At 52.7% G+C, this 12,633-nt stretch overlaps 1 protein-coding gene across 3 annotated transcripts in view; it reads left to right on the top strand.

Moving 5' to 3' along the window:
* Nucleotides 1–5,790: 5,790 nt before the first annotated feature.
* Nucleotides 5,791–12,633, top strand: part of ARX (aristaless related homeobox) — a 48,927-nt gene continuing 42,084 nt past the window's right edge. For all 3 annotated transcript variants that reach the window (XR_012127244.1, XM_017671000.3, XM_073227310.1), the window contains exons 1-3: nucleotides 5,791–6,207; nucleotides 7,903–8,776; nucleotides 11,318–11,363. Coding sequence is in view for 2 of the 3 variants with exons in the window: in XM_017671000.3 (XP_017526489.2) it covers nucleotides 6,012–6,207; nucleotides 7,903–8,776; nucleotides 11,318–11,363 (1,116 nt within the window). In the remaining variant the exon portion in view is untranslated. The remainder of the gene's footprint in view (nucleotides 6,208–7,902; nucleotides 8,777–11,317; nucleotides 11,364–12,633) is intronic.

Below are 12,633 nucleotides of genomic sequence, written 5' to 3'. Positions count from 1 at the left end.
CAAGGTGGAGTAGGTTTTGTGAGTAGTGGGAAATGGTGGCATTTGGGCTTTGAGGCTTTCCTGATGCACGTGCTGCGGGGTTGGGGGTGGGGAGAAGGCAGGAAGGCAGGATGCCTCACAGAGGTAGAGCAGGGCAGGGGCCAGATTCCCAGAGAGTCAGAGAGTAGGGAAGCAGCAAGTCAGAGGTGGGGGACTGAGTCAGAAGGTGCAGGAATCACAGACAGGAAGGTTGAGGATCGTTGAGTCAGAAGGTGGGGGAATCATCGAGTCAAAACGAGAATCCTAGAATCAGGAGGTATGATACTCTAGAATCAGATGGTGGGAAAGGATCATAGAGCCAGAATGGGGGGGGGGGGTACCACAGAGACCGACTGCAAATAAAAGACATATCAGATTAGCTACCATGAGAAGACCCCCCACACTAGGGACTGCGGAATCTGAGAGCGCAGGCGGCCAGGCCTCTCTGAACATCCCAGAGACAGCGCATTCAGGTTTCAGGCTGGTGTTGCAGCCTCTGCACGATTACCTTCGTCTCACCCCCAATTACTCCACTTCTCGGGGCCAGTGTTTCCTGAGGTTCGCCAGCGAGAATCCACCCAGCAATTATCTACCCTTTTTCGCGCATGGGGGAATGTTAACCACGAACGCGCTGGAGAAGAAAGGTACAGATGGGTCTTTTATTGCACACTTGGAAATGTTTCCAAGGCTTTTGTTTTCTTCCCCCATTCATTTCTGCCGGATCACTCTGATCTGCCAACTGCAGTCCCCCGAGGCTGCGGCGGGAGGGCCCAGCTTACCCAGAGCAACCGCTAGGGGGCGCGCTCTGGCCGTGGCGCAGAGCCGAGCCCGAGAGGGGGCCTTGGCTCCGAGGACGCGTACCGCAGAGTCGGCGGGGCCTCCGGACTGCAGCCGGCTTTGACCCTCGCTGCTCCTTACCCGAGCTGTCACTCGTACACACCCCCGCCCCACTACCACGTCCAGGGTCGCCAGAAGCAGCAGCTACAGAGTAATGGCTACACCTGGGACGCCTTAACCCTGGAGGCATCCGGGGTCCCGCCGTCCAGCGTTGGAGAGGAGAAACCAGGTGGTGGTGATTACAGGGCGCCGAGAAGTTCCCTCTCGGGTCTGGAAACTTGGGGGAAGGGTGCAGTACGAGATGGGAGACTCCCGCCGAGGAACTCAGGGTGAGAGCCCAACCACTTGCTTCTCGCCAGTTGGAGGAGAGGAGACCCACGCACCCATCCCCATCGAGGGCAGACGTGAGGTAGCGCCCATCTCTCCTGGCTTTGTGCCTGGAGCAAGGCTCGAAAATTCCTCGATTGGCCGCCTGGTTGAATGACTGGGGATAGCGGGGAAGTCTGTTTTCTCTCTAGTTCTAGCTTCCCACCCCCTTCCCTGGCTGCTGAGGGGTAACCGAAAGTGGCGATGTTTGCAAATACGGGGAGTTGTCCTAACACGGTAATCATACCCACACATCCATACCTTGAGGGCTCGGCCATGGTCTTCAGGACGCTTCCAAATGTGCTGCTTCCCAATAGACCTCTCCCAGCCGAGCCCTGAAGGTGCAACCCGCGGCTCACGCGCATGACACCGCGAAGAGTGAAGGACTCACAAATGCCAAGGAGTCTTCCCCGGAAATCCAAGTTATCAGTCCCTTTGGACCTTTCCACGGAGCTGCTCCTTTGAAAACACAACGACAAACAAACACCGTCCACAGACAGATCCCAGCAGCCGTGGGGAGAACTGAGGCAGGGGTAGGGAGTGGAGGGCAAGAAGGGGACAGAGAAGGCGAGGGGCAAGTGCTAGGCAGGCAGATTATGTTACATTTCTTCCTATTACCAGACTGAGAGGAGGACAGATTTTTATTTGTGCATAAAATGCATACACTTAAGTAGATAAGACTCTGAAAGCAGTGTTTGAGGTTAACCTTGACTGGTTGGAGTTAAGGCAAGTGGGGGTAGGGGAGGCAAATATTTCTGTTTGTGCCCTCCGGCTCTTCCCAGCACCGGCTGTCAATCCCGGCGCTTGTTATCCTCACAAGGCTTCAGTTTGTTTGCCTGATCTCAGCAAGGTTTTCTTCCACAAGTAGAACTATAATTGCTATAATTCTACTGTATCATTTGGATCATTGCAGTATTGTTGTTTTCTCTCCCTCTTTCTCTCCTCCTAACACTGCAATAACGCGCTCCAGTGTTAAATTAGCAGGTTGCGGAAGACCATAAATGAATGAAAGTTTGTTAAAAAAAATTTAAATAAATAAAACAGCAAAATGACTTGGCAAAGGGGATATCACATCACAGAGGATCCTCGAGTGTAATCAGGACTTATTGTCTTCCCTTCCAATGGCTTCCAAATTGCTTGCCAGACTCCAGCGAAGTTTATTTCTATTGTTTAAATATATGTTTTGAAGAGGGTGAGCATAATTTAAGGAGACCTGAGCCGTCCGGTGAGTCTGGAAGCCTATTACATCTTTATTTATCTATGTGTATATTGTACAATAAATTAAAACATCTCAAATGAAAAGTGTGCAAGGTTAACTCTCCTCTAAACATTTTTTCCTCGATAATGACATCTAAGTGCCACCCCCTTATCCCACATTTCTTGAAAATATAATTTTGAAACTACAATGTAGAATTAGTTCTCACCACAGGAAAGAAAGGGGTTTGTTTCTTCTAGGTAATTATTATTTCCAGTCCTGGGGAGAAGCCTCATTTTTCACCACAAGCAACAGTTTTAAAGACTTCTGACCCTCACTTCCGGCCATAATAATCATTTTTACTTTAGTGATTGATTTTAAAGGAGATGAACTGCAAACTATTGTTTTCCAGGCAGCCTGGGGTGGGGGTGAGGGTGGGGGTGGGTGAGAAACAAACAACAAAGTACCAATATGAATAATATTACCACTAAAATGAAATTACTTTGGTTGGTAAGTAAAAGAAAGTGAGGTGGAAAGAAAGTGAAGTGTCATTTTGCTGACAGTAAATAACAAATTGGCTAAACTAAAAGTCCTTTTATACATAGTCCTACAAAATACAGCCCCAACTCTTACAAGTCTACCTACCAACAAATCAAATTCTTCCTAGATGTGAGAAGCATCATTTTGTTTTTTAAAATAACATATAGGATAACACAAATACATCTTAAACCCATATTCTGATGAGACCCTATGGAGACGCCAGCACAGTCTGTTTCCCCTTGGATATGTTCCTAAGTTTTCTGTGTGTGTGTGTGTGTGTGTGTGTGTGTGTGTGTGTGTGTGTGTGTGTGTGTTAATCTTTCAGGAATAGCAGGAGTCAATTATAGATTTTGAAGTTGGGTATTGAATTGTAACAAAGATCATTTCAGGGCTGCTGGGTGTAAAGTGAGCTGGGTCAGGTCCTTCCCCCAAGTGAATCAACTTAGGAAGATTGATTAGAAAATACCAAAAATAAAATAACAAAGGTAATGTTTTCACTCAAGTGCATCCCTAAGAAAAACATTATATTCCATTAATAGATTTAATTCCAGGGGTCATTAAGTCAGAATCAGAAACTCTATGTTCAGCTCCCCTTTCACAGTGGATGATTAAAATTAGGATACACACCAGCAGAAAGTCCGACTTCTTTTTTAAAATAAAGGAGAACAGCTGCAGAAGGGGGAGGTGGGGGACGGAAGCAAAGAAATCTACCGAGAGAGTTGAAACCCCGTTAGGCTCTCAGAAATGATTTGTGTGTTTGTGTCTCTTTTTGTTTAACATGATCTTTTGGGGACTCATTCTCAGCCCACTCCCAGCGCGTGCGGAGCCGACTCTTAAGTCACAGAGCCACCCGGCAGCCGGGTCTTGTGAATTTCCCATGCGAGGCCCAGCCAGGAGGGGAAAATGCCTCCGTTTCTCCCAGCTACTGGCCGCAGGGACGCCCGCGAGGGTCCGCGGCTGGAGGCTCGGAGGAAACAGACTCCTCTTTACGCCTCTCGGCTGCGTGGAGACCCATACACCGGGAGCGGGTTCTCGGGGCCAGAGGGGGGCGGGGATCAGCGCGCAGAATGTTAGTTTAAAGCTGAACGGGACAGTGTAAAAACACCGAACTGTTGGTGAGGATGGAAAAGGAAGAATGCAAGGAAAGCAGGAGAAGATCCTCGGTGCCTTGGTACAACAGAGAGGGCTTGAAAGAAAATCTCCTTCTCCCCCCACCGCCATCATCTAAGTGTAGGAAAACTTGATGAGAATCAAACTGAAAACCAGAGAGAGAGGCAGGGACAAAGAGAGAACCCTTTTCCTCTTGCCATCATTAGTAATAGTAATATCAGCATTAGCATTAAGAATATTAATGTGCCCGTTCCCAACCCCTCATCCTTCTCAAGTTGTGTCTTGAATGCTCCTGCCAAGCCATCCTGATCTGCCTGCCACCCACCCACCAGCATCCAAGAGTTATGCAGATGTTTATGACTGAAAAAAAAAAGCCCAGTTATGCATCCTTGTATTTTTAAATATCGACTGTAAGTGATTCAAGTATAATCCTTTGTAAAACGCTGTTCTCTTTGACACACTGAAGGGGTTGAGAGAGGAAAACCCGAAGTGGATTACCCCTCCCTGGCCCCTCTCCCACTCCTCACCCACGCCGCGACCATACAGCGTCGGGCTTCCTGGCTGTCCCTTGGGCCCGGAGCTCAGGCAAGGAGGGCGTCCGTGCTAGGCCCTCGCCTGGGTTTGGCCCATCTCAATCCGAGTTGGGTTTCAGTTCTCAGAGCTGGAAGCTCAGCAAGCTGTTTGAGAAGAAACAAGCTCTCCCTCAGGCTCATTAGCTCACCTTTGATAATGAGAGCCAGGCCAAGAGAATTCAGAATTTTAGGCACTTAGATTTAGTTGAAGCCGAACCTACGTCCCTCCCACCCTGGAGCGCTCAGAGCTTCCCCGCAGGTTCCACTCCCTGCGACCAAATGAGCGTGTCCGGCCTCAGGGTGACGCCAAACTAATAGAGGCAAACTTGTGGGGAGAAGAGAGAAGCAAGTCCAGGGAGAAAGGGGAGCCTCTGAGACCTGTCCCTCGCCTCCCCCTCACAGCTGACACTCGCCTCTTTCTCTGCCCTGTGGGTTTTCTAGGGAAAGCCGCTCTCCTTTGGCAGAGGTTTGTCTTTAAGGGGACTTTTTCTAGAGTTAGACGGAGATGAGAGAGGCTGGGGGAATTCTGCTAACAAGAGAGAGACCGCCGGGCTCAGCGCGAAGACCAACAGCTCAAGGCGTTGGGCCACAAGAGAAAACCGAGCGCCCAAATAGCAGATGTTTGTTTGCGGCCATCACCCTGGCACCTCGGAGGCCCGTCTGGCCAAAAAATGGGCAGCGATGAAGCACCACTGAGGTCAAGGCGCGATCTTGGAGGCGCGATACTGGTTTTGAAGAGTGCCAGGTCGGTCTCAATGAGAGCGTCAATGCTTCGCCTCTAGGGAACGAGGTCCTCCGGTTGGTGGAAGGGGCGCACTGTCGCCCAAGTGGCACCCACAGGCCTGACATCCCAATAAGCTAGAGTTTCGGGACACCCATAAAGGGTTAAAGGAGGAGCTGCAGGAAGAGGTTGAAGAACTTAGAAAGTTGTCAGTTAAAAAGAAAAAAAAAGTTTCGGGTGAGCGCCTGCTCCCCGCCAGCACAACCCGCACCCCCGCCCCACCCCCCAACCCGGCCGGCCTCTCCGGAATCCAGTCCGGGCTTTGAGCGGAGCCTGCAGCCCTACACAGCCCGGCCTCTACTGGGAGCCAATCAGAGGGCGCCTCTCAGCACGTGGAGCAGAGAGACTCCAGATCTCCGCGCCCGCCGCTCACTACACTTGTTACTGCCTGTCCGGAGCGCGGACAGGGCGAGCTCCGGCCGCGGACAGGGCGAGAGCCGGCAGCCTGCAACCGAGAGAGGCACAGAGATCGCAATAATATCCATTATAACCAGCCACCTAAACCCACCCCTCAACACACACCCATCCATCCCATCCTCCAGGAGAGGCAGCCCGCGGCCCGCTCTCTGCGCCCAGGGAAAAAGCCCCAGCCATGAGCAATCAGTACCAGGAGGAGGGCTGCTCCGAGAGGCCGGAGTGCAAAAGTAAATCTCCAACTTTGCTGTCCTCCTACTGCATCGACAGCATCCTGGGCCGGAGAAGCCCGTGCAAAATGCGGCTGCTGGGAGCCGCGCAGAACTTGCCCGCCCCGCTGGCCAACCGCGCCGACCAGGAAAAGGCCGTGCAAGGTAAGGCTGCTCCCGCTAGGCACCTGCAAAGGGCGCTGGCACTGCTTTGGATATTTGGTGTTCGGGGTCAGGGGGCCTGGGGATGTCAAGTTGGAAACAGGAAAGAAGGGGAACAATTCCGAGGCCTGGTGCCTCAAAGAGCGGTGAACCTCTCGTCAGGGGCTCTTATCATCCTCCCTCTCTGGTTCCAGAAAAAGCTGAGGCCAAGCTTTGCTTTGGGGGCCTTTAGATTCTCGGTGTTGCTCGTTTAAATGCCCCTGTTAGTGTTCCTGGGGATGTTCTTAAGAGGGGTGACAGATCAGAAACTGCAGGTGCGGGTGGACCTTCGTAACAACTTGAAGACAAGAACCCCAAAAGCTGTGAATGGGGGTCTCCAGACAGAGTGAGCCTTGGCCTTTCCTCTTTGGAAGAGTTCTTTATATGCGGTGTTTTTGCTTCCCCCCCCTTCTTTCTTTTTTAAATGGTAGATTACTTGTGACCTTTCAATCCCAAGCTTTGCAGAAAACATCTCTCTGGGAGTTCCCCAAATGTTCCTTACTGTATTTGAAATTATGAAATGTGCAGCTTCTGTGGGCCATTTTTCTCTGCTATGTTATTTTTTTAAATAGAGTTGGGGTGTTTAAACTGTTTTATTTTTTCTAAAATTAAAAATTCCAGAACAACTGTCGTTTTTCCCTGAACCTGTTATGCTCAAGTTTTGCCTTGAGCTGACTTAAAGAGCTGTCGCAGGGAAAAAATTGATTTCTTTTAAAATCCGAAAAACCAGCGGTCCAGCCGCAGCGTCACTTAGAAGACAGGAGAGACAGTGGAGAAGGGGGCGTCTAAAATAAAACTGACTTTTTTCCTTTTCTTTTTTTAGCCTGCAGTGGCACCTGTGCCAGGCACTTCCTCGAAGGGAAGGAGCAGCCTGTGCCTGCCTGTTGCACCCCCTTCCGCCCCGACCCAGGCCTTTCTGAACCCATTTGCTCCAGGACGATTTTCCTTTGCCTTTCTGTGCAAGGAGCCCCAGACCCCTCCCGCTGCGGGCTGTTGGGGTGCGGCCAGCGCTCAGGGCCACAGGGCCGCTCCCCCCACAGGGGTCGCCTGCGGGGCAGCTCCCCCCTCGCCAGCCTGGGCCCGCGTGGCAGAGCAGTGGGCAGAGGTCGTGTGCAAAGTTTTCAGGGCGATGATTTTTTTTTTAAGTTGCTAAATGTTTTCAGATTCTCCCCTGCTCCGAAATGCGAATGGGGGGTAAATGAGAGGGCAAGGGAAAAGAAAAAGAAAGGAAGAAAGGAGATGAGAAGGAAGAGGCGCACAGAAAGAGAAAGGAAGGCAAGGGGAGAGGAAAAAGATAAGGAAAGAAAGGGAGAGATGAGGGAAAGAAAAAGAGAGGTAAAGAAAAATGAAAGTTAGAGAGGTAAAGGTTAGCAGAAAGGAAAGGGAAGAGTGGGAGAGGGAAAGGAAAGAATGGAGGGACGGAGGACTAGAGGACGGGAAAAAGAAGGAAACAAGAGAAAGGGGGAAAGAGTGAGGAAGACGTAAATAAAAAGAAAAAGCAAGAAAAGTGGAGAAGGACAAGGCGAAGTCCAGTGAGGTGGGGGCGGGTGGGCACCTGCGGGGCCGAGGCTCCCAGAGAGCAGGGCGGGCGGCCCCGTGGGCGGCTCTGGCCGGGACGCCTGGCCCGCCGGGGCCCTGACTGCTCTCCCTTGCCCGCAGGCTCCCCCAAGGGCAGCAGCGCCCCATTCGAGGCCGAGCTGCACCTGCCGCCCAAGCTGCGGCGCCTGTACGGCCCGGGAGGGGGCCGCCTCCTCCAGGGCGCCGCGGCGGCGGCTGCAGCGGCGGCGGCGGCGGCGGCGGCGGCCACGGCCACGGCAGGTACGCGGGGGGAGGCCCCGCCACCGCCGCCGCCAGCCGCGCGGCCTGGGGAGCGGCCGGACGGCCCGGGGGCCGCCGTGGCCGCCGCCGCCGCCGCCGCCGCGGCCTGGGACACTCTCAAGATCAGCCAGGCGCCGCAGGTGAGCATCAGCCGCAGCAAGTCGTACCGCGAGAACGGGGCGCCCTTCGTGCCGCCACCGCCTGCGCTGGACGAGCTGGGCGGCCCGGGGGGCGCCGCGCACCAGGACGAACGCCTCGGCGCTGCCGGCGGCCCCGCTGGTGCCCCGGCGGCGGGTGGCGGCACGGGCGCCGAGGACGACGAGGACGAGCTACTGGAGGACGAAGAGGACGACGACGAGGAAGAGGAGCTGCTGGAGGACGACGAGGAGGAGCTGCTGGAGGACGACGCCCGCGCGCTGCTCAAGGAGCCCCGGCGCTGCGCCGTGGCTGCCCCCGGAGCGGTGGCCGCCGCCGCCGCCGCCGCTGTGGCCACCGAGGGCGGGGAGCTGTCGCCCAAGGAGGAGCTGCTCCTACACCCAGAGGACGCTGAGGGCAAGGACGGCGAGGACAGCGTGTGCCTGTCTGCGGGCAGCGACTCGGAGGAGGGGCTGCTGAAGCGCAAACAGCGGCGCTACCGCACCACGTTCACCAGCTACCAGCTGGAGGAACTGGAGCGGGCCTTCCAGAAGACGCACTATCCCGACGTCTTCACCAGGTATGCTCGAGGGGTGGCCGCGGAGGCAGCGGCTGGAGGGCGCAAGCAGGTCCCAGAAAGGGAAGGCGGGTGGGCAGGGACCCCGGGCGGGGGCAGGGACTTGGCTCCCGGAATGTACCCACGAGCGCCCTCGCAACACACGCACCCGCTGTTCACCCAAAATTTTACCCACTATCCCCAGCCCCGCCCCCCAACACACACTCAGGGATTCGAATTTGGACTGGGATGAATTCTTTCCTTCCCAAGGTCTCTCCGGTTTAATTTTTTCGAACTACAAGTTTTAGTTAGAGGAAAACAAACCGCCTCTCGGAAGGGCGCCCGATTGCGCCACTCCGGAGACGCGCGCGCCCCAGCGCACACAAGACCAGGGCCCTGGCGCTGCAGTTTCTGCCCGGCCCCCGGCAAGGCGAAGGAAGCGGTGCCTGCCCTCACAGCCAAAGCAGAGCAAGGGCTATTTTTGGCCGCTGTGTGGTGCGCTCACCACCCCAGCCTGATGCCTCAGGAGCCTGCTGGGTATCAGTTACGTCGTTTGCAGTGAAGCTGGAGTCCTTGCCTGCAGAGAAGGCCTTTAGAAAGATCCAAGTTCTGTCTCTTCAGGACTCCTGAAATAACCGAAGGAAGTCAGAGCTGGACACTATTTGATATCTGTATGCTTGGAGGGCACCTGAATCTTCCTCTCTCTCCCCACACACATTAAACCCAGCATTTGTTTAATGTACGCGGGTTTAGTCAGTGATTGCTGGGAGCCTGGCAGGCAGTAGACAAAACAGCTGGGGCGATTTTTCTCTTTGGATGGGTGTCCAACCCAGGTATTCCACCTGCTCAGGCTCCACCTTCCACTTGTCCCAGTGTTTTCGTGTATGTGCCTGTGAGATGACTGGCCTCCTGCGCCCCAGCTTATTCATCTGACTTGGGGTGGCTGCCGGGCTGGGGGCTGTTTTCTCCCACCCAACGGCCAAGGTCTGGGCTCAGGCAAGGAGCCAGGGTTAGGGCAAACTTTCTCCAGTGGGGAGGGAAGGAAAGATGGGTGTTAGCCTGGTGCGGGACTTGTCACGTGCAGGCAGCTACTTAGCAGGAGACTGTGCCGCTTTTCAATATGCATTTTAGAAGCGGAAAGCTGCTCACCCGTTTGAACCGGAGGAGAAAGGCCTGCTTAGGGCTCAGGAGGCCCGAGCCAACTCTAAAGTAGAGTTGGTCTGGCAGTTAATTGCCAAACTCTCTCCTAACCAGAAACAGAAAAGCGCAAATTTGATGTGGGGTGAACGCACTAAACTTGGCCCTCCCCTCTGTCATCCAGTCCCTTCGTTATCTTTAAAAAAGAAAATTAAAAAATTAGTGTGTGCTATCAAGTAGCTAGATAGCCAACCGCTTTTTGCATTTATCACACATGTGTATTTCCAAAGAAAAAAATGTCAGTTGGCATCCGGCTCTGCCCTTTGTTAGCTGCTCCAGGGGGAACCGTTGTACGGAAAGGTGGTGCAGCTCCCCTTCTGCACCCCATGCGCACCTCTTTTGGACCCAGAGGTTAGTTAGGGCCCATTGGCTCCCGCCTGAAACCAGCCAACTGTGCTTTTCGCTTTGCTTATGCTTACTGTGGAAGAGGGCAACCGAAAGCGCTTAGTGAACCGGTTTTCTCCCGGTCTTGAAGTTTCAGGTGTGGACCAGGGGGCTTGCCAGCAGTGCAGACCTGGGGAGCCCAGGCTGGAGCAGCCCCCACTCTCTCATATTAGCGAGCAGAGAGCCAATTATTCTCCGCTCACTCATATTTTCGGTAAACAGATTGTAAGCCGTTTTACAGCATCTTAATGGTTTCCTATTTGCCTTAATTGTCGCAGTAATAACTGCAATGATGGGGTAGGGTTTCAGTTAAATTGACTTCCCCTGAGATGGGCAGGGTTTGCAGTGGGCACTGGAGTCAGGAGGTGCGCAGAATTTTTGTTTAATCGAAAAATTACCCCACTGAACTCTTAACAAGCTTAACATATCTCCAGAGGGTAATGGGAAGTATGACCCAAGGGGGTGAGGGAGGGGGGAAGGCGGGGGAGAGAAAGGTGGATAGAAAGGCAGAGAGCTGTGAAGCAAGGGAGAGAAAGAAAGGAGAGGAAAAAAAAATTTTAAGGCAATAGGAAGAAACCAAGAGGGTGAAAATATTTTTAGTTGAGTGCTGAGTTCTCCCATTTAATATTAGGACAAAACGGTATGAATACTGTGTGCGTGTGTGTGTTTCTATTCTAACTCTGGCTTAAGAGGGAGAGAGAGAATCTGAGTGCCCAGTTTTATGGACTTCTGACTAGAGCCACCCCTGTCATTCTTGGATATAATATGACACAACATAATATCCTATATCTGGCAATGTGTTGTATGTTTTTTTATGTTTTCCAATAGTAGGCAATGCAGTGGTGCAGGGATGGTGATGCCCCTGTGTTTGAGGATGAGGGCAGGCAGCCAGGGGAGACGTTAATGGAGGAGGCCTGCAGGGGAGGGGTGGCTGAGGGGGTTGCTGGAGCCTGCAGTGACCTCCTGTTGGTGTGTTTCTTATAGGGAGGAACTGGCCATGAGGCTGGACTTGACTGAGGCCCGAGTCCAGGTGAGCTGCACCGCAGAGAGGAAGGACAGGAGGGGAGGAGGGGTGGGTGGAGAGCGGGAGAGAGAGATGGATTGATGGATTTGGGGAGTGTCGAGATCCCCTTTATAAAATAAAGAGAAACAGAATCAGAAAAACAGACTCAAACACACAAAAAGATACTCAAATATGAAGACCTAGGAGGTTGGAGGGGAAAGTTTTCTGGGTTTGGAAGCCTTAAGGAAGGAGTCCTGGATCAGAAAAGGGGTTTCAGGGTTCCTGAGACTGCAGTTCAGGAGGCCCCCTCCCTACCCCCGCCCCCAGCCCAGTAGGAAACAATCCCCGGACTGACTTCTCCTGATTGAAATAATGGGATGGAGCATGGATTTGGTTGTTAGACAAATCCGCTCAGTTCCAAGCAGGTATTTGGCTGCGATTAAGTCTCCAATCGGGCTTCATAAAAGCCCACTTAGTGCTAGAACAAACAGGGCCATTTGAAGGCAAAATGCTGTTTGATTTCCCCTCCGCCCGCACAAGGAGCTGGCTAATGCTATTTGATTTCCCATTTTTTATAGCAATGAGCCCACATTGATCTAATAGGGAGTGAGTGCAATGCTATTAAAGGTGTTTGCAGCCCCATACCAGAGTGCATTTCCGAACCCAGGCCTCATAACCAAAGAGACGATCAACACTGGGCAGCCCCAATGGCCAACAGAAAACAGATGTCCCTGCGTTAGGAGCTGAGTGAATCACTTTACAGTCAAAATCAAGCGCTGATAAAGCACAATAAATTCCATATGGCTCATTTAATACACAACAGCTTCTTGCATTAGAGGGCTAATGATGAGGCCTGTCCCCTCCTTTCTGTTGACACATTTCTCCATTGTCAAACAGAGATGTGACAGCAACTCCGCATTTTCAGCTCAGGAGAGCAAGTCGTGGGAAAGTTAAATAACTTTTAAAAAGAAGGAGAGCGCCCCCTCCCCTTCTCCACTCTCCCTATTCACTGGAGAAGATGTAATTAAGTGAATATGAATTATTAGAGTCCTTTTATTTACCTTTGGGGGGCCTCAGAGGTATTAATTCAATAATGAGGAATTGCAGGGGGACATCTTGATAATTGCGGTTGAGCCAGGAGCAACGATCCGTCTGTAAAAGGTTTCCATGTTCTTTGAGGGCATTCTGCCTCCATGGCCCCCTCCCCTCCTTTCCTCCTTTCACTGCCCTCCAGGAGTGGGATATTCTTGTCTAGACAGATTTGGATACACAAAAGCTGCCCACCCTGCCTGGTCCC

The sequence above is a fragment of the Manis javanica genome, chromosome X (assembly GCF_040802235.1).
Source record: "Manis javanica isolate MJ-LG chromosome X, MJ_LKY, whole genome shotgun sequence".
In the NCBI taxonomy this organism is placed as follows: domain Eukaryota; kingdom Metazoa; phylum Chordata; class Mammalia; order Pholidota; family Manidae; genus Manis; species Manis javanica.
The sequence above is the reverse complement of the archived record's forward strand: the minus strand, read 5'-3'. Positions and strand labels throughout refer to the sequence as shown.